The 25488-nt window shown below is 33.7% G+C and overlaps 1 protein-coding gene across 1 annotated transcript; it reads right to left on the bottom strand.

Annotated features, from left to right (window-relative positions):
- Nucleotides 1-1183: 1183 nt before the first annotated feature.
- On the bottom strand, nt 1184-24030 carry OSTM1 (osteoclastogenesis associated transmembrane protein 1). The gene is made up of 6 exons (XM_051997491.1): nt 23498-24030; nt 17404-17518; nt 15998-16095; nt 11384-11551; nt 9841-10006; nt 1184-4977 (listed from the first exon to the last, which is right to left on the bottom strand). The coding sequence occupies exons 1-6, from the start codon at nt 23918-23920 to the stop codon at nt 4922-4924; spliced, it is 1026 nt and encodes a 341-aa protein (XP_051853451.1). The 5' UTR covers nt 23921-24030; the 3' UTR covers nt 1184-4921.
- Between the last annotated feature and the right edge of the window lie 1458 nt (nt 24031-25488).

Below are 25488 nucleotides of genomic sequence, written 5' to 3' on the forward strand. Positions count from 1 at the left end.
TTCCAGAACCAAAATTTCTCGTTGCAATGACCTGAGTTTTATCTTTTAGTGATGCTCTTTTATATTATTGTAGTTTTGTGTTCATTATTTCCTAGTTTTTCTGCATCACTCCCAATATTCCTAATGAATTCCTCACTTATTCTTTACAAAATATTTCATTTATACACTCTCCCATGCACATTCATTTGGCTTTTTTTTTGCTATGATAGAAAAAATAAGAGAACCAAAACTGTTCCACCAAATATGCACAGTCAAAACAAATTATAATTATTGGCCATATCCAGAAATGTATGTCTTGTTATGCACATTTAGCACATTTCCGTCAGGAGATAGCTCATCATTAATCCTCTGAAATCATGCATGGATCAGAGTTCTTAAGTTTTTCAAAATTGTTCATTTTTGCAATGTTGTAATTGTATAAATTGTTCTCTAGACTCTGTCAATTCACTTTGTATCCATTCATACAAGTTTCATCATTTTTAAGAGCACAGAAATATTCAGTGGCATTCACATATCATCATTGGTTCAGTCATTTCATACCCCCTTGATGAGTAATTTTTTTTTTTGCCACCACAAAAAGAAGTGCTATAAATGTTTTTGACATATGAGTCCCTTTTCTCTTTTAGTTCTTTAGGGTATAGGCCTAGTGATGATATTGTTGATTCAAGTTGTTTTCCAGAATGATTGAACCAATTAATTTATAGCTCTACCAGCAAAATATTAATATGTGCCTGTGTTCCTACCTCCAACACTCCAGCACCTCCAACAATAACTGAATCTATTTTTTATTTGTTTTTTTGACCATCTTTGCCAATTTGATCAGCCTCTTTTTCCAAGTTTCCCATTTCAAATTAAAATTCAACAACTATCAATTACGGTACATGATTCCGTGTAGAGATAAATTCAGTGTAGACCTATTTTTAATCAGTTTACTGTCTAAAAGTGAAGGTAAGCATGAGACAGGGTAGTGTAATGGAAAGGACTCTTATGTTTTGATTATACATCTGCATTAAAGTCTTGATTATTTGCTGTATGGGAAAAAAAGACAATCTCAACAGAAGTGTTTTCTCATCCGTAAAATGAGCTAAATCTATGATTCTAAATACACAAATAACTATGACATAAGAAGAAGTGAAATGTATGAAGGAGAGGTGAAGAAAGTATGAAGGAGAGTGAAGATAAATCTGAGGCAGGAAAAAGCATTTTTAATTGCAGGTAGTAAGGGAAAAGGTAGAGAAAGTTACAGAAGACTCTATGGATGAAATAACTCCTAAATTCAGCCTTGGAGGAAGAAGCCAGACAATTAGGACCTAGAAATGAATACTAAAAGAAAATAGAATTCAGATCAAATACAATTTTTGTTGGTTCCAGATCATTGATGTTAAAGCACATTTCTCTCCCTTATAGTAAGAATAAAACACATTTCTTCTCTAAGAAGAAAAAATAAACTAATTGCAGAATGTTACATATTCTATTTTTCACAATCACTATATGAGTTTTGCTTAACTTTTTGTTTTTCTCCAGGCAAAGACTTATGTGGGAGGAGGTAGTGGGATGGGATCATTGTGTCAAAACAAAATATATTAATAAATTTTAAAGAATAAGATGTGATGGCCCATCTAAGTCTTTTGTCCCACTCCACCCCAACAAAACCTTACAAATTCTAAGGCAACAGAAACTGTTAAGCATATTTATTATAGCTATCATATAAGTTTTAGATATATCACATTTATAATACAAATGTCTTTTCTAATATGGTACATATACAATTCACTATAATATTGAAGTTTCTTGATTTATCTTTGTTTATTAAAACATACATATCGGGGCAGGTAGGTGGCACAGGGAATAGAGCACCAGCCTTGAAGTTCAACTTGAACAACATGCATTCAAATCTGGTCTCAGACACTTAACACTTCCTAGCTGTGTGACCCTGGGTAAGTCACTTAATCCCAATTGCCTTATAAAAAAGAAACAACAAAAAAACAACAACAAACAACAACATCAACAACAAAAACCATATATGTAACTGGCAGTATGGTATGGTGAGCTTAATGTGCCCTTAGACAAAGTCATCTTTCTTATCCCTCTGGGCCTAATTTTTTCTTCTATAAAATGAGGTTAGTTCAGTTAATCTCTAAAATTCATTGCAACTCTTAAATTCTATAACTTGGAGCATAATTTTATTATGTTCTTAAAGATATTTTCTATTGTTATTATCTCTGCTCTTCTGACATATTGTTCATCATGTATGATCCTTGGCCTGGAACAGGACTACCAATTTTAATGCTATTCCTAGGGAAAATGGACTAAAGGATGATGAAATGAGAAGGGACCTCTGAGATGATCTTGTCAAAAGTTTCTGTTTATAGAAAGAAATTAAGTATTTGTCTAAGGTCGTACAAGTAGTATTTGCAATTTAGCAGAGCCAGAATTTGAGTCCAGCATCTCTGTTTACCCAGCATTGTTTGATGTGGTTTTAAGAAAAATGGGAAAAAAAAAAAAAGATGGGAAATGTAAACTGCCCATATGCTAATACAAAAACATTTGGTTCTATTAGAATTAAATTACTAAACAGAGATCAGATTCAGCAGAAATAAGTTACTAAACAGAGATCAGATTCAGCTACATTGATAGTGCATAACATTTCAGTTTTACATATAATTTTTATGTTTAAAATAAAATGTTAACCCAAAATTGAAATGCCTTTTATTTTAGTTGGAATACAAATAACTAATATTCAAAGAAGGCTCTGAAAAGTCAGTAAAGTACATTATGAAATTACAACCTGGAAAAATGGTAGTTTTTTAAAAAATCAAAAGCAGTACTGAAATTTTCTTTAGATAATTTATTTTTAAACCTACCACATTAAAACAAATTAATATATTTTAGGAGTACATATATATATATATATATATATATACTATGGTTCCAGAATGTAGAACTATGCAATGATTATACAATAATTAAATATTGAAACAGAATTATTTCTGGTTTGTTGCAACTGCCATTTCGAAACTCACAAGTCAGTCAAAAGAAAAATGAAGGCTGCTCTTTCATTTTTAAAGTGCTTATTTACCATATCCAAAAGTAATGATTTTCATGACTACTTAGCTCGGAAGCCACTACTTAGAGTATCAAAGCTGTTATTCTCTAACTTTGGACATGTAAACTGGTTTTATTAGGATTAATAAAAGATGCTTTCAACAGCATTCAATCATATGATTCTTCAAATCAAGATAATGCTATTAGGAACAGCATGGAAGGTGGCAGCTGAACAAATCCAGAAAGTTTAGGAATGGAGCCCAGGCAAGAACAAATACTTGTTTTCTATTCAACAGTCAAGAATCAGCCTTCTCTCATATACCATACATATAACTTAGACATGAAAATGAAATTTCTTACTGTTTTACCAAAAATGAATTTCTACAAAGAACAATTATTTTTATATTTTCTTAAGTCAAACAATAGCAAAATGAAAAAAAAAAGCATTAATAAAGTACTCTAACTCTAAAAACCTGAGAATAGCTGCCAAATACTAATACTGAGCTATTTTTTAAAATTAAACTGAATATTAGAAAAAAAGATTAAAATTAATCTTGGTGAGAATTTCTAACTTCATTTCAATCACATCATATACATTTAAACAGAATTATGAAAATTAAAGTATTATGTTAATATACTACTTGTTTTGAGTCACTTAGTTTTGTGCCATCAAGCATTAGTAGTTTAATAACAGAGTAAATTAAATATTCCTACTGAGTCACTAAAGTGGCTTGGATTTCCCTTGTCTTATTCCCTTCTCCTTTCCAAACCCTGCACATACATCTTTCTACTAGTCTGGATGTAAATTTTTAGCTACAATTTTTAGAACATAATAATTATGGTTTTATTTGAATTAATGCTATCATAAATCAATAAGGTGACAGGCAGTAAAATTTGATTAAAAATACAGTTCCCTTATAGCAAAGAACATCTTTTTGCCCTGGGTTATTAAAACTTAAATGACAGTAGTTGGACAATACCAATTTGTTTTAAAATAAAGACAAAAACACAACATTAATACTATTTTTAAAAGGCAAGTAAGAACAAGGCAATTACCATAAATCTTTTCCTTGATTTACATACTAATATGATTTATTGTCTTTTATAAATTATTGGAAAAGTTTAAAGTTAAGAAGTTTCAAAAATTACTTTAATAAAAATAGAAATTTTAATTAAATATTGTATGCAGATGTCCAAGAAATCAGATATATCTTAGTAAATGTTGAATAGTACTACAGTGGAGAGTACTTAAATCTTTTGCTGAATTCCATTACAGGAAATGTGAAATAGTGGGAACACTTATTCTTCTTAGTGCTTAACTGAAGGAATTCTTACCCCTTATATGAAAAGGGAGCATATTTCCTTTTCTAAATCTTGGATGCAAATCATTAAGATCAACAAATAAAAGATTTGCTAATTATAAATCAAATATCTAGATTTTAAAATTGTTTGTTTTCCTGTTTGAGATATTTGGCCTTTAAGGTTAAATAGGAACCATCTGCCTTTAAACAAAGACTATTTTTACATTTTATTTATATTACTTTACAAAAACATTGTAAGGTAGATAACTATTGACACATATGGTAAATACAAAAATCTTAACCCAAAAAAGAGACTCCAAAATAAATATCAAAAACTATGGGAAGAGTTTAGTCTCATTTTAAATTGAGCTTAAAATCCCCATGTAGCTCCACAGTCAAGAATTTGATCTATTAGAACTTTTAGCTAATTCATTTGGCAGTCAATAATAATTCAATAATGGTTCAATAGTTAATAATGGTTCAAACATACATGGACTTGTTATCTTCTTTCTGCGTGGGTTGTTTCCTCTTCCAATTACTCATGGGATATAATTTCAGTTCCACTTTTTTTGGCTTTAGTTTGAATTTTCTTGAAAGGTAACAAAGCTGGTACTAGATTTAAGACGCTTGGCTAAAAGAATTAAAAAATAAAAGTTAAATTAAAGTCTATTCAATCTGATTACCAAATACATTTAAGAAAATGTCTATATTTTAAATTGGAATGCAAATACTGCAAGTTCAAAAATGCATAATAAATCTAATTTCTTCATCCTCATCAACTTCTAAAAACATTTAACTGTCAATGGCTTGCTAGAAACAAAAAACCAAGACAAATAAAAACAAAAAATGAACTAAGCAGACACAATTTCTGTCTTCATGGATCATACAATGAAAGACAGTCATACAAACATCACCAAATACTTCAAAACTCATAGAACTGCTATTTCATTACATGGCTTCTACTTCCATGCAGAATGTTTTTTTCTAATCTCTGTTTGCTTTCTCTAACTTCATTTCTGCTAACAAATTCTTCCTAAAGGTCTACCAACTGTGCAAAGTGTCTCTTCCTAGATCTCCTAACATTACATACTAAGCCATCAGTCTATGTATCCCTTGCTCTCTCTGACTAATCTACCTTTTTTTTTTTTGATACATCTCTTTAATAGTATTTTAATGTCTTTTGCATATATTCTTAATCAATAATGCTGTAACCTATTCACTACTATCATATCTCTCCATTGATTTTTTTAACTGGTAACTGATTTCTTGAACTCCTTGGATTTGTATCCATATAATATATCAGATCAAAAAGATTTCTTTTTCAGAAAAAAACTTTAGAACAATTGAAAAGTGCTAAACAAGTTGCTCAATGCTCTCTTCCTCTTATTTAATTCTGGGCTCATCAATTATCTTACCAAGATATATTAATGGATAACTCTGTATAGTTCATCCAACTATTGTGGAGTTAGGCCAAAATCTCTGAATTAATTAGGGATCTCATTTAGGAAGTTCTACAATGTTAAGTGTTTTCAAATCCAGTTCAACTGCAAACATGAGCATCTAGAAGTCTGTATCATTGAAAGGAAATCACTCTTCCATCCAGAATCTGTGTTGATATCATCTATGACTACTATGATTATGACAAACATCTTTAATGAGTATCTATATCATTTTATACCCTGCTTGGCATTAATAAAAAATTAACTAAAGTTTTCTCTAGTACCAGTCACTATGTATTAGGCACTATACTCAATACTGAAACACACAAAAAAAGCTCAAGGAGTTCACTGTCTAATGGAGAAGCCAACGTGCAAACAATTATATACAAACTAACTATATACAGGATAAAATGGAAATAATAATTAGAAGAAAAACATTCAAATTAAGGCAGATCAGAAAAAGTTTCCTGTAGAAGGTAAAATTTTAGATGGTACTTGAAGGAAGCCAGAAAAACCAAAAGGAAGAAACAAGGGGGAAAAGCTTTCCAGGGATGGGGGGTAGCCAATAAAAAAATGCAGAGTTGAAAGGACTTTTTCACGAAGGCCAGTATCAGTGAATTATAAATATGTGGAAGAATACAAAATTTTAAGAAGACTGGAAAGTTTGGGGAAAGAAGGAGGGCTTGAAAAATCAAAGAAATTTTGTAAGATGCTAATACATACACACACACACACACACATATATGTATATACACATATACACACATATACATTTAGATTTATATATTTTGTGTATGCATATAAATGAGAGACAGAGTGGAAGGCTACATTTTACTTTATTGAAATGAATGCTTATTTAGTCAATAAATAGTAAATACAATTGGATTTTATATTATCTACATCTTTTAGTCAATGAAATGACTATAAAAACATGATCTACAATAGAATGCCATTTGTGAAAGCCTGCTTATTTGTTTGCTCTTTCTATTTTTATCAAGAATGTCCTGGACTCTTATATAAATTGATTAAAAAAAATTTTGCAAAGAAGAAAGTAGGCATATGGTTCAAAAGTTATTCACATCTCAAAAGTTTTTGATACTAAACTAAATGTTTATTTTTCCAAATAAGTATGTCTTTCAAATATTTCTCAGAATCAATGCCCCAATGCCCACAAAATTCTATTATCTCCAGCACAGAACTAAATTGTTTATATTTAACCTATTCTAGGCTTTTTCCATATTTGAGAAAATATAACCCTAATATCTAGAAATATATATATATATATATATCATATTGCAAAAGAGGTTAAATGTAATCACTTCATTATAATTAATGAAAAAAAATTGCTGGAGAAATTATGGCAGATATTTTCCATTTATCAGCTACTGTCCTCCTTTTAATTTCATCCTCAAACGCTCTTGAAAATGTCTAGATTAACCGGAATTTGTATAAAACTTTGTGTAAACTTACTACTTCTCCCAATTTTATGAAGGAGCACCACTCATAATCTTTCCCATCCTTCCTTATATAATTTTGTCAATAAGTTTATGGTGGAAAATAGGTATGGCCCTTGGTTTCCATATCTTTAGCAGACCAGGAAATCAGCTAGATGAAGTGATTTTTCTCTCTTCAATAAAGTGACTACTTTTATAGGATCATAGATCTAAAACTTGAAGAGAACTCAGAAATCTATCTAGATATTAGTTAGACTCCTGAGGAAAATAGTGACAGTCTAGGTTAGTACTCTCTTTAGACATTTCCCATTTTTTACATTAATAAATTGCTTAAGTATCTCTTTTCATTTCTTACTCTTTCATCTAATGTGGTATTGATTTTAACTTTTGATAATAAGCCAGTGCTTTAATGGTATATGAAGAACTGATTCAGAAATGATTGCTAGCTGCACAGGTAACAAGTCAATTCAATTCTTTCAAGATATAGTCAATTTTATTTTTGTGATTTTATTTGATGATTCCCATGTCCAATACCTCCCCCACTCCCCAACAAGTTCATTCTTTTGATATTTTAAGTTGATGGCTCTTTTCAAATTAAAACATGATGATTTATCTTGAAAACACGGAAAGAGTGCTCCACTTAGGAATCAAAAAAACTTATCTTTAATTCCATCTTTAACACTTACTGGCTATGTGACTTAGCCTCTCTATATTTCAGTTTCTTCGTCTCTAAAACAGATAATAATCCTAGGTACCTATCTCACAGGACTGTTGTAAAGATCAAATAGAAAAAAAAAATAAGTAGAGTGTTGTGCAAATTGTAAAGTACTATATATAAATTGAGTACTTCTAAAACAAGATCTGTGTATTATGGACCTCTCTGGAGGTCTGAGGAAGTCTAAAAACATATTCTCAGACAGTTTTTAAATGAATAAAATAAAATGTGTGAGATCACCACGGAAACTCATAATATTTAAATAGCTATCAAAATTCTGGAAAAAAAAATTCGTGGACCTGAGTCAAGAATCCTTGCCCCCACAAAACTGCCAAACCATGCTACCTGAAACCTCTTAATTGCCATATCTAATGCCTTTTTCTCAATCCTTATCCTTTTTTACCTCTATGTAGCTTTTGAAAATGTCAATCACCCTCTTCTCTTTGATAGTTTTCATGACAATGTTTTCTCCTGGTTCTCCTCCTACCACTCTAATTGGTCTTTTTCTGTCTCTTTTGCTGGGTCTTCATTCACACCACTCCAATAATATTTGTCTTTTCTTTTTCTTTTATATTATTGATCCCAATAGCTCCCAGGAGTTCAAATATATTCCCTATGCAGATGACAAATAGATCTACTTGTCCAGTCCTAACCTCTCTCTCACCTTTTAGTTTTCCTTCTCCAACTGTCTTTTTGGAAATTCAGAAATGGATATCCCAGTCATCTTAAATTCAACATGTCCAAAAACTGAATTCATTATCTTCCCATTCTTCCTAATTTCCTTATTACTACTGAAAGCAGTGTCATCTTCTCAGTCACCCAGGCTAGGTATTATCCTCAATTCCTCATTCTTTCTCAGCCTCCCATTTCTGATCAGTTGCCAAGACCTATTGTTCCCACATTTGTACCATCTTCATATGTTCCCCTTTTCTCTTCTGACACTGTAATCACCCAGGTAGAAACCCTCATATATATATATATAGGACCTCATTCCTAAACAGCCTCCAGTTGGTCTCCCTGCCTTAAGTCTCTCATCATTCCAACTCCTATTCAAATTGATCTTAAATTGCTGATCTGACCACATCTCTTCATTTAATAAATTCCAGTAGGCTCTCTATTACCTCCAGGATCAAACATAAAATCCTTTTATTGGCATTTAGATCCATTAACAACTTGGCTCCTTCTTTTGTGGTTTATACCATACTCCCCTCCAAATACTCTATGATCCAGTTGGTCTATCTGATCAATAAGTCACTCCATCTCCCTATTCCAAGCATTTTCCCTGGCTGCCCCTCATATCTAGAACTACTCTCTTCTTATCTCTGTCTCCTGGTTTTCGTGGTTTATTTCCACTTTTCAGCTACAGTCACACCACCTTTCCCAGTCCTCCTTAATCTTAATGCCCTAACTAATGCCCTCAGTGTACTCTGTATATCTTGTTTGCATGTTGTCTCTTATATTAGATTATGTATTTCTTGACAAGAGGGACTATTTTATTTTTTTTTTTCTTAGTACAGTGCCTGGCACACAGTAGGAACTTGATAAATTTCTAAATGAATTAATTGACTATACATCCTCATCATCCCCTCCCACTGGAAATCAGGCAGAGTCCACCTTTGGGACCCTTGATTCTTATATATGATTTTGCCTTATCTCACCTCAAACCAAGCCACCACACTGCTTGCCAAACATTTTTCAAACCGTGACACTAGATGTCCTCTCTCTTCCCTCAATCTCCCTTTTATTTATTTTCCCCATTAAAATATAAACTCCTTGAGACAATTTTGCTTGCTTGTATCTGTATTCCCACTTTTTAGCAGAGTGCCTAGCATATAATAAGTGCGTAAGAAATGTTTATTAATTTATTTATTCTTTGTGCTACTTACGCAGAATGAGTTTTCTTTTCTTTTGCTCCGAGTGAAGAAAGCTACTAAGATAGAAAACTACTGGTAAAAAGAGAATGAATACTGAAACAGCAATTACAGGAACTGTATCACTGCAGGGCATTGTACAGTTGAAAGTTCGACTCCAAAGTTTTCGAGTAATATTCATCTGAAATTTTTAAAAATATTAATATGAAACCACAGTAACTATTAACAGACATCATTCATGCATTCTTGGAATTTTTTTTGTTTTGATCTTATTTGCAACCTACAAGTTTATTGACAAATAAAATTTAACCTAAAACTTGATTTCTCTTTAAGTTATTTTATTCATGCTATCATAAAGAAATTTCAGTGTCCCAAGTTTAAAATAAGGATCAAAACATTGTAATCTTAGTCATACCTTTTTAAAGACTTCAGGTTTCAAATTGAGGTAAATAAAACTGGATAATAATACAGATATTTCCTGGTTTTTCAGGGGCATTTTAACCTTCATTAGAGGGTAATTTTATCAATTTAAGTATCCAAAGTCTCCTAAATAATATCTTCTACATTTCATTTTCCCTTCCTTGATATTACATTCCTCACATCAGTTTCAGTCACTTTTTTTTCAATTTCAGTTGACATTCACCATAAACTCTGTCATAAGTCAAAGCTCCATGAAACCAACTTTGTATTTATCCCAGGGCTTACCAGAAAGGTGTGCACATAGTAGGCACTCAGGTATTTGCACTAATTGATAAAGTAACCCTTTACTAATGCACATGCACCATCTAGTGGCAGACTGTAATCAAGTTTTCATTGTCTGAAAAAATTTGTTTTTAGTTTGTAAATCACCTAATTTCATGGGAGGTATTGTGGACCAAAAAAAAAAAAAATTAAGGAATATATCAACTTTAAGTATGCTGGAAACAAAAAATAAAGCTACACAAAATTATTAGTAAAAATATCATGTATTTCAAAAGAAAAACAAATGATATTATTAAGTATAAGTATAAAACTCATTGCCCATGAAATTCTAGAAAGGAACCAGATTAAAATATAAGTTGGAAATGTTGAATATTTCCAACAAAATAATTAAAAATATAACAAAATACATATGTTAATTTCTAGTATTCTAAGTCGATATGTGGGCCTGCAAAGATCCACTTCTATTTGAATTTTATAGCTTTCTTTAAGAAAGAATATTTGATTCAAGAATAAGCTCTGCTAATGTGAAATTAACTGCAGAGAAGATATTGAACTTCTCTGGGAACTTTAGTTTTTTCATATGTAAAATGTAGGTAATAATATTTTAACTAACTTCAGGGATTATTGGGAGGAAAGCCCTTTATAAACTAAATAAATTTTATTATAAATAAAATAATAATATATATTATATAAATAATAAAATAAAATAAATTTTTACTGTGAGATGAATCACTACATAAATGAGCTATTATCCTAGGAACATGAATTTAAACAATATGTACAGTACTGATTAGAAGGGGATCCCAGATTCTACATTAAAGCCATTTCTTTTATATAACAGAAGTAAAACACTTACTGCATCTTCCACATCAATGCATAGCTGTGTTCCAGAGTCAGCCTTATTCTTGAGATCATTCATTTTTTGCATCTCACTATACAATCTACTCAGGGATTTGTATATTTCCTGGCAGTTTTTGCATACTTCTGTGTAATTTTTTTGCTGGAGAAAATTGGTCAAATCTCCCTAAAGAAAGCACACGTTATATATAAAATACATGTTAAAACTTTAAACGCCTGTGATTTCACTAGTATTATCCTCTAAATTGAAAAAAATGCAACTATTCTATAATTTAGTACATGGTGAATTGCCATGTGCACCTTATAATCAATGTCCCAGTGACAAATGTCTGCAAAATCAGCTAGATTGGTTCTTGAACAGAGTCCTACAGTTTTTGAGCCAATCCTTTGGAGTACCGGAGTTTTCCTTTAAGAGCCTAGAGTCACTTCTATATATACACATACAAAAAACAAAAACAAAAAAACTTACTTCTTTGAAAAATTGACCTTATTTTAATAAATTCATTTGAGTTCATTTGTTTATAAAGAATATTCAAAAGTCAAATGGATTATAAATTAGCAGTTTCCTTTCCAATTAGAGGAAAAATATAAGTAATAAAGGATATAAGAAATGCTTGTTTTAAGAAACCACCTGAAAACTCTCTCCTTGCTACATCCTTTTCCTTCTCTCCCCTCCCTCCACCTAATTTTTTTGTGGTTTCTTTTTTTTTTAATTAAAGCTTTTTACTTTCAAAACATATGCATGGGGGCAGCTAAGTGGCAGAGTGGATAAAGCACCAACCCTAAAGTCAGGAAGACCTGAGTTCAAATTTGGCCTTAGATACTTAACACTTCTTAGCTGTCTGACCCTAGGCAAGTCACTTAACCCCAACTGCCTCAAAAACAAATATGCATGGATAATTTTTCAACATTAATCCTTGCAAAACCTTGTGTTCCCATTTTCTTTCCCCTTTCCCACCTCCTCCCCTAGATGGAAAGTAGTCCAATATAGGTTAAACATGATAGAAATATATGCTAAATCCAATATATGCATACATATTTATACAATTATCTTGCTGCACAAGAAAATTCAAATCAAACAGGAAAGAAAATAAAATGCAATAAAACAACAATAAAAAGAGTGAAAATGCTATGTTGTGATCCACACTCAGTTCCTACACTCCTCTCTCTGGGTGTAGATGGCTTTATTCATCATAAGATCATTGGAACTGGTTTGAATCATCTCATTGTTGAAGAAAACCACGTCCATCAGAGTTGATGATCATATAATCTTGTTGTTGCTGTGTACAATGATTTCCTGGTTCTGCTGACTTCACTCAGCATCAGTTCATATCAGACCTCTCTGAAGTCATCCTGCTGATTGTTTCTTATAGAAAATAATATTCCATAACATTCATATACCATAATTTATTCAGCCATTTTCCAACTGATAGGCATCTACTCAGTTTCCAGTTTCTTGCCACTACAAAAAGGAATGCTACAAACATTTTTGCACACGAGGGTCCCTTTCTCCATCTGCTTTTTTGACATACCTCCTCTTCAGGTACCTAACTCCTCCTACTACTATATAGTTGAAGAAGAAGATGACAGTGGCTTTTCTCTCTATTACCCTGGCTACATACTGGTTGGTATTTAACTCAGTTGGTATTTAACACTCAGAGCAAGATATGAAATGGCAGAGCCACTATAGTCCCTGGTAGGTGATAGAACAAGAGTAGTTTTTGTATTACTATTCCACAGGCAATAGGAGCAGTCACATAAAGGAAAGACATAAAACATAGAACAAAGCAACACAAAAGGATGTCTTCCAATCCTACATATGAAACAATATTAAAAGATGGTGTTCTACAATATAGAATAGTAATACTGAGTACAATCTGATGTGAAACTCTTATTTTAGTTAATGATAACATATGCACCAAATTAAGGGGGTTTTGTTCATTTAAATCATCAAGAAACTAGCAATCACAAAACACATCTAGCTCAGGATTTGGTGTTTTATCTCCTTCATAACCAACCACCAAGCAGAAGAATAAGTTGAACAATATTGTTCTTAAGAAGTAAAAAATGATGACTAAATTATAGGCAGTATATAGTAGAATCATCACAACAGGACATTGAACTTTTCCAAATAACCATGAAAATCAAAGAAAAAGAACTAAAAAGGGAGAAAAACAATTATTTGCTAATAATTGAGGCTTTAACAAATTTTCCTTTATATATGTGAGTTATGAATGGTTTGTGCTTGCCAAGCCATTTAGTGGTATAGCAGCCTCAAAACCATACACATTTCAAACTCAACTTGGTCTAAAGAGAACTCTTTAGCTTTCTCCAAATCCATCCTTCTTCCTGCCTTCTCTATTTCTGTCAAGGGTACCACCATCCTTCCCATCTGCCAATTCACAGCTTGATAATTCTTGATTTCCCAATCTTACTCTCTCCTACATATCCAATCAAAATGGGATATATTGGGAAATAGAATGCAATGTGTAAGTAATAGAGAGCAAGTCAGTATGGCTGGATGATATCATGAAAAGGGGAGCAATATAAACCAAATCCTGGAATAATCATGTGACTGCTAATTTCTTGAAGATTTATATTGTGTCCTCAACAGAAATAGGAAAATTTAGTAGAAGGGTAGGCTTCAGAAATAGAGAAAATAATAAGTTGTACTTTAGACTTGTTGAATGTGAGATATCTCTGGGATGCCCAGTTTGAAATGGACTAAAGGAGATAATATCATCAAGAGAAAAAGTTAAGATATAAGAGAAGCACAGCAGCACACAGGGGAAATGTCCTAGAGCAAAGAAGAATGAGAACAGTGTAAGGAAATTTTATAACAGTAACAAATACTGAAGAAAGATCAAGAAAGATAAGGATCTATAAAAAGCCATCGGACAACTCTGGAAAAAATAGTTTCAGATTAATGATGAACTTGGAAACCAGACTGAAAACAGAGGGGAGGAATAAGTGTGACCAGAGGTGGAAATAGTGAGGGTAGATAGTTTTTTCTAAGAGTTTGGCTGAGAAAGGAAAAGACAATAGACAATAGCTTGAGGGGAAAGATAAGATTTCGTTTTTTTTAAAGACTGGGATAGAGACAGCTGGACATTTCAGAAGGCAGAAGTAAAAATACCAATAGAGATATTAAAAATTAGAGATGATGAGTAAAAGGGCAATCTACTGGAAAAGATGAGAGGGTAAAAGAGCAATAGCACATGTAGAGGGGTAGGTATTGGCCAAGAAAGAGCCACTTCATGGTTAAAATTGGGGAAAGGAGAAGAGAGTGGAGGGTAATTTCAAAAGGTTTAAGGATATAGAGAAGGGGGAAAAGGGAGAGTTATTAGCCTCAATTTCCCCAGAAAAGTAAGAGGTAAAGTCCTCAACTAAAAGGGATAGAGGGGTGGGGTAGAGAGGTGTGAAAATCTTATGAGAGAAGAAAAGTTTGGAGTATTTTCTATGAGGAGTTTGACAGGATATCAATTAGGGATAAATACCTGGTGAGGGTCTAGATGATACTAGGCAATATTAGTTTGTAGTGTGCCCAGTGGGCTCAGTTATATTTATGCTGCATATATTTTATATGTATTTGTTGTCTTTAGACATTAGAATGTAAGCTTTTTGCCAGCAAGGATTGTTTCTTTGTATTTGTGTCCCCATAATACTTAGTATAGTACCAGAAACAAAGTAGGCACTTAATACATATTGATTATTGTTAGAATGTAATATTACAAATTTTTTATCATGAAAATTACTGGTGGAATATTCTTATAGGCATATCTTAACCTATGCAAAACAAGCTGTGAACTCCACAAACTTGTCATCCCACATATAAAACTTGGCCTAGCTTGTGCTAAATCAACCCCAAATACTCTTGATCAGAGCTAAAAAAAGATTCAAATATATTAGTGCTACATTAAATATAACCTATCTTTTTCCCCCCAAGTAAGAAGTGATAAAAATTCCATCATCTATTATTAATACACATATAAAAAAGCATACTAAATAAAGGGTGCTTAAAATCCAAAAGGTAAATATTAAATGTGAAAACATAAATTCTATTAATCCTCTTATCTTTTCTGTTCCCTACATTGATGCTTTTTCTTCACAAGTTCAATGTTGTTGAATCCAGTCGGTTCAAGCATCTGATTCCTATTCCTTTAATTCCTTTATTTGACTAGAGGATCAGACAAGATTGTAAATTTAGAGGTAGAAGGAACCCTAGAGTATTCTAGTTCAGTGCCCCTTCATGTTATAGAAGAGAAACAGAGGACCCCAAAAGTTTCAAAGTCACAACATAAATTAAGGCTTAGAGAAGTGACATCCACTAACTAAAAGAGCTTAAGGTTTAGTTCAAATGCCATCTTCATGAAGTATCCTTCATGAAGTACCCTGAACTCTCTAAACTGAATGTAATTCTCTGAATCCCCAAAGGCATACAATACATATTAACATTATGTAAAATGGGAACTGTTTCCAAAACCATGTCAGGGAGAGTTATTAAAGAAAATAATTCATTTACTAAACAATTTAACAAACATATCTAATACACATATACTGAAGTTACTATGTAGTGGACTGAATCTTATCTTCAGTAAAAAGTTTAAAATACCTGAAGGTTATGCTCAAAGCATGTCAAAGTATGATTGAACAGTTCAAGGAACTTAATTGTGCTGTTTGATAGTTCTTCACTGTTATTCGTTAAACAATCTGTATTTTAAAAAAAGGGGGGGGGAGGGACAAGATACATTATTTTCATATTTTATTATACAAAATATTTTAGCCAGTTTTCACAAAGTTATTATATACAATCACAAAATATTCTGAATTGTTTTATATTAAAGTAATAACTTAAATACCTGATGTCATCAAGGAATAATATATTTTACACAATGAATTTTCTTGGTAACTTTCCCTTTCAACAATTTCTACCTAACCACTTTTAATATAAATCTTTCTAATATATATACTTTTTACACACTTCTTTGCCTATAAATGAAGAATATTCTAAAGTTTAAGCAGTTCTTTAAAATCCAGGGTTACTATGAATATTAATTATTCTACTCTATTTTGCTGCTTTGTGAATGTAAAGTTCTAATTACCATTTAAAACTTTTCTCTTTTCTATGATGTTTCTATTCCTTCTCTACTAGCTGTCACTTTTTTTGATGCTGTCAATGTACCTGTTTCTAATATTAATTCCATTTTTAATTAACTTGGAAATCAGATTATTTGACACATGACTTGAACTGAAAAAGCTAGTTAGAAATATGTTTAAATAAGGATCTAAAGGACTTTGCTAAATGTATGCTTTTCATACATGCCATTTAGCTGCTCAAACATTTATACTATGATTCTCATTTGTATTCTAGATCAACCAGATAAATGAGCTCCAAATAAGCAATGTATTCTTCTATCTTATATAAATGGGTATTATGTGTAAATAAGTAGTTTTATACTTTTCCCTCCTTTTCTCTCTAACTCCATCATTCTAGCCCATTTAAAACCCAAACAAGTACTTTGAAATCCATTTAACATTTTAAGAATTTCATACTTATTTTGTAATTACATTTAATAGTTTACATTTTACATTTTTTGAAGCACTTTTTCATTTAGTTCTCTGATTACCTTCAGGCAAATCACTTATACTCTCTAAGACCTAATACCCTAATAAATAATCCTGTGAATCAGTAAACTAGATGATGATTGAGATCCTGTTCAACTCTAACATGCTGATATGTGATAATTATCTTTACAATTCACTTGCCTGCAAAGTAGGTAAAATATGATAACCTACTTCTGACAGATGAGGAAATAGAGGCATAAAGATTTGCCTAAGGTTGCAATTTAACTAGTTAGTGACCCTCCTAACTTCAATTCTTTGCATTGAACTATGTTGCTAACTATTTAGTACTTATAATGAGAACAGGTCAATTAAGTAGTTCCAAATAATTAAGTAAAACTTGTTATTTACAATTCAGAATCATGATAACAATATTAAATGGAAATAATTACTTACTTGCACAATTTGCTTCCTGCCATGTGGCATTAAAAAATTCAGATAGAATCACCACAATTTGCACCCTGTCTGACATCAAGAGATTTTTGGCACAATTATGGCTCTCTGACATATTCTAGAATGAAGAAAAAAGGGGAAACAGTAAAGTAGAACAATATATTCCTTTCATTTAAAAATTCACACACAATATTTTTAGCTTATCCAAATAAGACAACTGGGGTACCATTTTTTATATAAATGCTAAACAATTATTAATGATCATTTAGTAAAATGCCTTTGCATAAGTTTTCCATTTTTAAAAATGTTTTCCTCAAAACCATCCTGTAAGAGCATTAGAACAAAAGTATTTCGACTACCATTATAGAGATAATAAAACTGGCTCAAAAAAGTTAGATCATATATCCAGGTATAATTCAACTTTTTACCAACTGTCAGATTTGTAGAACAACAAATATAAGTAGCCATTTAGTGGGAGAAAGGACAATAAATGTAATAACCAATAGTTTAAGTAAAAAGAGAAGGAATGGGGGGGGGGGAAGCATTAAAACGATGCATAAGTAACAAAGTAATCTGATTTTGTTCAAAGAATGGAAATCAAATACATTAGTTCTTTCATCACAGAACTTTACTTCAACAAACATCACAGAATAATTATTACATGATAAATTGTATCATAAGAGATTACAAAATTTGAAAGATGAGCCCAAGCAACACAAAATTGAACAAATCTCAGAAAGCAGAGAAATATAAGACTAGAGCAATGCTCTACAGGAACATTTTCTTAAAATGTTTGAAAAACAATGAAAAACCCAATCCAACTACCTTTTACAGTTTATAAGCTGCTCTCCTTTTTTAGTATGGAGTGGCCCATACAAAAATGGCATCATTTAAATTGGTAGCACATAAGAAGACTATTTTTAAAGTACCATTTTCTAAAGGGTTTCTTTTAAAGATTAAAAGCACAAATGCTTGTATAAAAAGTGTTTGCTTCTCAAAAGTATTGTTGCTTCTATGTGTCAATACCAAAATTTAATTAAAATGTGGTGACTGGAAAAAAAATATGGTGACTGAGTTATCACAAAAATGACTTTAAAAAGGCATTTGTTTTCATCTTCAACGCCAAGATCTGCTTTTTGTTCTGTCACATGAATCAAAAGAAAATATGATGCAGTTTTACCTAACTAGATTTTAAAAGTTTTTCCGCAGAACATTTTAATAATAATGGAAACAAACTATGCAGATAGTTATAATTTCCTAAATTACTTCGAACTTGACTCTATGCTCATCTTAATCCTATGTCTTTAAGATTCTTCCTTAGTAAAACCTTTCATGGGTATAACTTCCGTTTTACTCTACCATTACAATTCAGAGGCCCTTCACACCCCAGACTTTGAATTATGTCATTAGTCTCCTAACTGATCTCCCTGCCCTACTCAATGTCAGTTTAGTCTTTCTAAAATATAGTTTTGCATGGCAACCCTTGCGCAGAATCTTTTGGTATACATATTAGAGAACCAAATAAAGTTTATACTCCTTGGTCTCATATTAAAGGTGCTTTATAATCTAGCACCAAGCTAATGCTTTGAAATATAGGATTTGGAACCAAGAATTTGGGTCCAATTCTACATATTACCTATCATACCTAAGGTGTCATACCTAATCTTTCTGAGCCTCAGTTTCTTAATTAGTAAAATACAGTAGTAATGGGGGCAACTAGTTAGTATAGTAGATAGAGTACTAACCCTGAAGTCAGGAGGACCTGAGTTCAAATGTGACCTCAGGCACTTAACACTTCCTGGTGGTGTGACCCTGGGCAAGTCACTTAACTCCAATTGCTTCAGGGAAAAAAAACAGTAGGTAAAGTAGGAATAGATTTTTACTAAGATCTCTCTCTGGTTCAGAATTTATAGTCTAGTTACACTTACCCACATGTTAACAGATGACTATGTAGTAAGGGAACTAGACTGGTAATCATAAGAGAACTGTGTTCAAATCTCTCCATCCAAAATTAGCTAAAGGATCCTGAGTATCAGAATGAGTTTCTTCAAGCATAAAAGGAGATAATAATACCTGAAATACTTACCACATCTTAGGGCTTTTGTAAAGAACAAATGAGATCACATAAAGTAAAAATGTTAAAATTCTAAATAACGTTACTATTATTATGAATTATCTTCAACTTTAGTCAAATTAGTCTACTAACATACCCTGTCATTTGTATTTCTCTATCTTTATACTTACTACTTTTCCTTGAAAGACCATTCCTTCAACTTCTTGCTCTCGTATCTAAATCTTTATTTCTTTTAAGGTAAATTCTATCTTCTCTGAGAAGCCTCCCCTGACTATCTCAGTCCATAGTCTTTTTCTTATTTACTTGCCCTTATATGAAATTATTTTTATGGGAAAATGAGATTTGATTCACAGACCCTTACAAGAATGAATAATAATAGCCATCAACATCTATATAACACTTTAATGTTGGCAGGGAACTTTATACATATTTTCTAATTTGATCTTCAAATTCTCTGAGGTAGGCATTATTCCCCTTTCTCACTATTTCTTCCATATGACATCCCCTTTCTCATCTTCCTGTCTTTGTAGAAATTATTCCCTATGAATGGATTATATTTTATTCTCACCTCCCTCTCTTAAAATTCCTAGGTTCCTTCCAGATGCAGTTGAAGTGCTATTTCCTACATAAGACTTTTCATGATACCCCTATCTATTACAATATTTCTCTAAAATTTAACTCATATTTATTTCTATATATTTCTATGCAAGCAAGCTGTACACATTCTATTTCCTGTCAAACATAAGCTTCCCAAAGGCAGGGACTGTTTCATTTTTCACTCTATACTCCTTGCTCAGTACAGTATTTGGCATACAGTAAAGAGTTTAATAAATGCTTGTCTACTGATCTTACAAATGAAGGAATTAAGGCCCAGAGAGGTGAAATTATTCATGGTCATATGACTAGGAAGGCTAGCTAGTAAGACAAAACCCAAGTCTCTCCTGACTCCAAGACCAGTACACTCTTTTCATTACAAAACAACTGCCATAATAAAAATAAGGGCCATAGCTGCCTTTAGAGGCAGAAGTGATGGTGGCTCCCATGGTCTAAGTGAAGAACTGTAGGAAATTAAATGCTAGAACTAGAATGATGTATGAGATGAAAGAATAATAAGGGACCTTAGATGAGTAATAGAATGGGGAAGGTATGTGTATATATGGAGTGACATGTAAGGAAGGCAGGATTTGTTCCCCCTCTTTTACCTTCTAATATATGGGAAGGATTCTCTGGGATTGAGGATGATAAAGAACATATATGAGACAAGAGGATATGGGAAAGAAGAGCAGAAAAAAAGATTCTTACTCTGAAACTCACCAACCCAGAAATCAGAAATAGGTATAAGGGGTCTCCCCTAAGAATCTGGGGTCTCCAACTAAGGAAGGAGGGTAGACTAACTATTGGGAAGAGAACAGAAAGGAAAAGTATGCATAAATTACATATAAACTTAACATTTTTTGTGTGTCAATTGAATCACTTCAGCTGCATTGGTTTTGCTTGTATGTTTAAAAAAAAATTTAATGGGGTGTGTGTGTGTTGGGGGGGGGGGGGAAGGGGGGAGAGAACAGCTAGATAACACAATGGATAGAGCACTGGCCCTGAAGTCAGGACTTCAAATCTGGCCTCAGACATTTAACACTTCCTAGCTGTGTGACCCTGGGCAAGTCACTTAACCCCAATTATCTCCAAAAAAAGTCAAAATTTTAATGGAATTTTTAACTTTGTCTTTCATAATCATCCCTATTCTTTATTATCTCCCAGCTGTACTTGCGAAATACCCCCTTTTCCTCTTTATTTATGATGTGGCCTTTTACATTTAAGCCATATGAATTGGAACTTAGCATTATATAAGGTGTTGGTCCAAACCTACATTATTATGAAAAGTATTATATTTATTACTTTATAGGTTTACCAGAAGTTCTAATCAGATAGAGTATCTTTCCTAAAGTAGATTATACTCTTGGATTTATAAGTTGTTTCTGATTCTTGCTGTTTCACACATGACATTTCATCTTGTGTTTTTGCAACCTGTATCCTATGAAGGAAATTCACTCTGTCCTTACCTCTACCTCTAAGAGTTCCTAAATTTCTTTAAAGCTCATTTCAAGTTTATTTCCAACATAAGTCACTTGTGCTGATCTACTTATCTATTTTAAAAGCAGTACCAAATAATTTTGATAATCATAGCTTCATAAAATTTTGAGGAATAGAAGTGACTTCTTTCTTGAAAAAAAAATTATTTCTCTTGTGATCAAAGACCTTTTGTTTCTCCAAATGAATTCTGTTATTTTGTTCAGTTTTATTAAGTAATCCCTGGGTAGACTGGTAAGTCTACCTACCAGTTGAACCACTTCAATAAATTAAAAGAGTTTGCTTGTTAAAATAATTTTATGATGATTCATTTGGTAAAGCCAATAACCTCCTAGCAAATCTGTCTTTACTATAATCATGTATGCTCTTTTTATTTAAAACATTATACACAAATTTACTGCCAAGCAATTCAATAATCCCTCTGTCCCTTAGTGTGTGTGACCTTAGAGATAGCTAAGTAGCATAGTGGATAGAAATATGGCCTTGGAATGGGTAAGATTTGAGTTCAAATTTTGCCTCAGACACTTACTATGTGATCCTGGGCAAGTCACTTCTGTCTACCTCATATTTTTCATTTACAAAATGAGGATAATAGATTATTGTGTGGATAATGTGAAACAATAATAGGTAAAGCATTTTATAATGCTCAAAACACTCTGTATATATTAACTATTATTAGGCAAGTCACTTACTTTCTTCAAGTCTCAATTCCTCATCTGTAAAATGAGGAAACTGGACTAGATAGCTTCTAAGGTCCCTTCTAAATCTATGATCTTATGATCTAAGGGGAAGGAGTTGTAATGACTGTCTGACTAATAAACATTTTGGTCTACACTGAGATTCAGAGCCTATTTTTCTAGACATTGGGAGTGGGAGTCAAAGTAGCCTCTAAAAGTCTACCAGCCAACTGTTCTTCTCTCAAAATGTTCTAAACTCTCTCTCTCTATGCTTTCACACTAGCTAGCTGTTTCCTCATGTCTAGGAAGCATTCCTTCCTTACTTCTGCCTCTTGGAATCCTTATAAGAAGCCTTTTTAGGTTCTTACTCTCTTCCCTCTGAAATTACCTTCTACTTATTTATTTTCATTCATTGTGAGTATTTGTGTACATATATACACACATATATATGTCTACCTATATATGTACATATACATAAACCTATACTTTCTATATACTTCTATTGAATAAAGTGTACACATTCTATCCCCTAGTCTAATATAAGCTTTCCAAAAGTTTTTCTCTATATACCCCTAGTGCCCAGTACAGTACTTGGTATACCATAAGAGTTCAATAAATACTTTTCTATTGATTTTATAAATGAGGAAATTAAGGCCCAAAGAGGTGAAATTAGTCCTGGTCACATGACTACTAAGACTAGACTCAAATCTCAAACACATGTACACAGAGACAGAAGGGGAGGAGATATTCTGTGTGTATATGTAATACACACACAAATAACGTGTGTATGAACAGTTGTTTGCAAGTTGTCTTCCCAGTCAGAATGTGAACTCTTTGAAGCCAGGAACTGTATTTTTTGCCTTTTTCTGTATCCCCAGCTGGTCGGGACTTATAGAGTTTATAAATACTTTTTACCTGGCTCAAGCACCACTTTCTAAATGGGGTCTTTACTATTCGACCCACCCAACAAGGTAGTGCATTCTCACCTAAAACTACCGACTGTTCACTTTAGGTATATTATGTGGTTCTAGATGTTCTGTGCCCCCATTAAACAGTAAGTTCTTTAAGGGCAGGGGGCGTTTTCCTTTGGGTCTTTGTAGCCAGAGTCTGAGACAGTGGCAAGTTTTTTTTAATAAAGGCTTGTACCGGATAGAGGGAGCCCGGAGAGGTCCCCGAGTTAGGTTGAGTCCCAGACCCCGCGGGGTCCCTGCAGCCGCCCGGCCGGCACATCCCGCCCCCGGACAGCTCCTCTACCCACCCCGACTGCTCGGCTGATGTTGTCCATCTTGCTGGTGACTTGCTGAAAGAGCGGAAAGCAGCTCTGGCAGAGGCGCACGGGCCGGGCGCTGCGCACCAGGCATCCCGTCAGCTCCGCGCTGCTGTTGGCGAAGTCCAGCAGCAGCTCCCGGCATTCGGGCTCCAGCTCGGGCAGATCAGAGGGCAGCGACAGCGACAGCGGGCCCAGCCCCTGGCCCCGCAGCAGCGATAGGGACAAGTCCTGCGCCTCCAGAACCTGCTGCTCCGACAGCACAACCGGGTGGCGTCGGAGCTCCAGCGCTGGCGTTACTGAGTCCAGGCCACCACCGCCGTCGGCGGGGAAGAAGTGGCCCTGGCCCAGGCAGATGCCCGGCAGGAGCGCGATCAGCAACTGCCTCCACAGCAGGCCTCCTCTCGAGCCCATAGCCGGGGAGCCCGAGCACGCGTGGGAGTGGCAACGATGACCCCCTCAAATGAGTCCCAGCTACAGACTACTGACAGCGGTCCTCACTTCCGGTCTCGGACAGCCCCAGCTAGAGTCACGAGGGCGGAGCGTCAGCGCCCAATCTCGCCCCAAGTGCCTCGGCTCCATTGGTCCAATCAGGAAGGACCTGGGAGGAGGAGGGAGACGAATGGGGTGGGGTGCTGCGTTTGGTATACGCATGCGCAAGCAAAGGGGCGGGCTCCGGGGTGCAAATGAAATATGGAAGAGGCTCGTGGAGGACGAGGTTGTGTTATAGCCTTTAGGTTGGACCGTACACTTTACAGTTGATTCTGTAAAACCCTTACCTATGGAAAGGGGTGTAACCAAGCAGCTTCTGTTTCGTATATCAACAGCTAATTCTCGTTGACCTCTTTAGTGGGCTTCTTAATACTAAGAACTTGAGAAAGCTTCCCTTGGCAGCCTTTATTTCTGGAGTTCGGGTAACAGGGGGCAGAAAGAGGCGATTGTAAGAGAAAATTACTTCACGCGCAGCAGTTAAAAGGCAAAACTAATAATAATAGTAACAACAGTAATAGTCGACATTTACACAGAACTTGATATATAAAGTTCTCTTCCTTCAAACTAGTATATCTAGGGACATATCAGAAACATTGAAGTTCACTTCCAGCACCCCAATATATCAAATATCTGTCAATAAAGTGAGTCACACGATTTTTTCTTATAAAAATTAATAGGTATATTGTGTTGTCTATTAAGCATGCAATAGTATTGTGTCTTTAGAAATGTAGATAGCCAGCAAGGCTGTTTTCAACGAGGTGATTCAGGCCAATTCCAATAGACTTGTGATTGAGAGAGCCATCTGCATCCAGAGAGGACTATGGGAACTGAATATTGATCACAACATAGTATTTTCACCTTTTTTTGTTGTTGTTTGCTTTTTTTTCTTTCTCATTTTTCCCCTTTTTGATCTGATTTTTCTTGTTCTTGTTCATAATTGTAAAAATATGTATAGAAGAATTGCACGTGTTTAATATATATTGGATTACTTGCTGTCTAGGAAGGGGAGGAAAAAAGGGAGAAAAATGTGGAACACGAGTTTTTTTGCAGGGTGAATGTTAAAAACTATCTTTACATATATTTTGAAAATAAAAAGCTATTATTAAAAAAAGAAATGTAGGTAACTTAATTTTAAAATAGTGCTTAAAAATGTTAACCACCTTGTGAGCCTCCAATAAATTAGTATTTTTGATGGTGGAGAGTCTTCTCTGAGCTGATAGCTGCTGACTGATGAGGGTGGTAGTTGCTTATGGTTGGGATGGCTGTGACAATTTCACTTTGATCCTGGAAGCAAGTTCTCTGCCTCACAGCTACGTTGCATCAATTCAGACTTACACCACTAGGTTCAGGCCAGGACCATACCAACCTTGGGCACAAAGTGAAGCTAGCATTCATTGGCTTGCTGATGCTTTTCACCCAGGAGAGAAAAAAATTGGAATCAAGTGTCAGAATAGAAGAGCATATCCAGAATATGCTCAATACTAATAGGA

Source organism: Antechinus flavipes, chromosome 4, assembly GCF_016432865.1.
Source record: "Antechinus flavipes isolate AdamAnt ecotype Samford, QLD, Australia chromosome 4, AdamAnt_v2, whole genome shotgun sequence".
Classification (NCBI taxonomy): domain Eukaryota; kingdom Metazoa; phylum Chordata; class Mammalia; order Dasyuromorphia; family Dasyuridae; genus Antechinus; species Antechinus flavipes.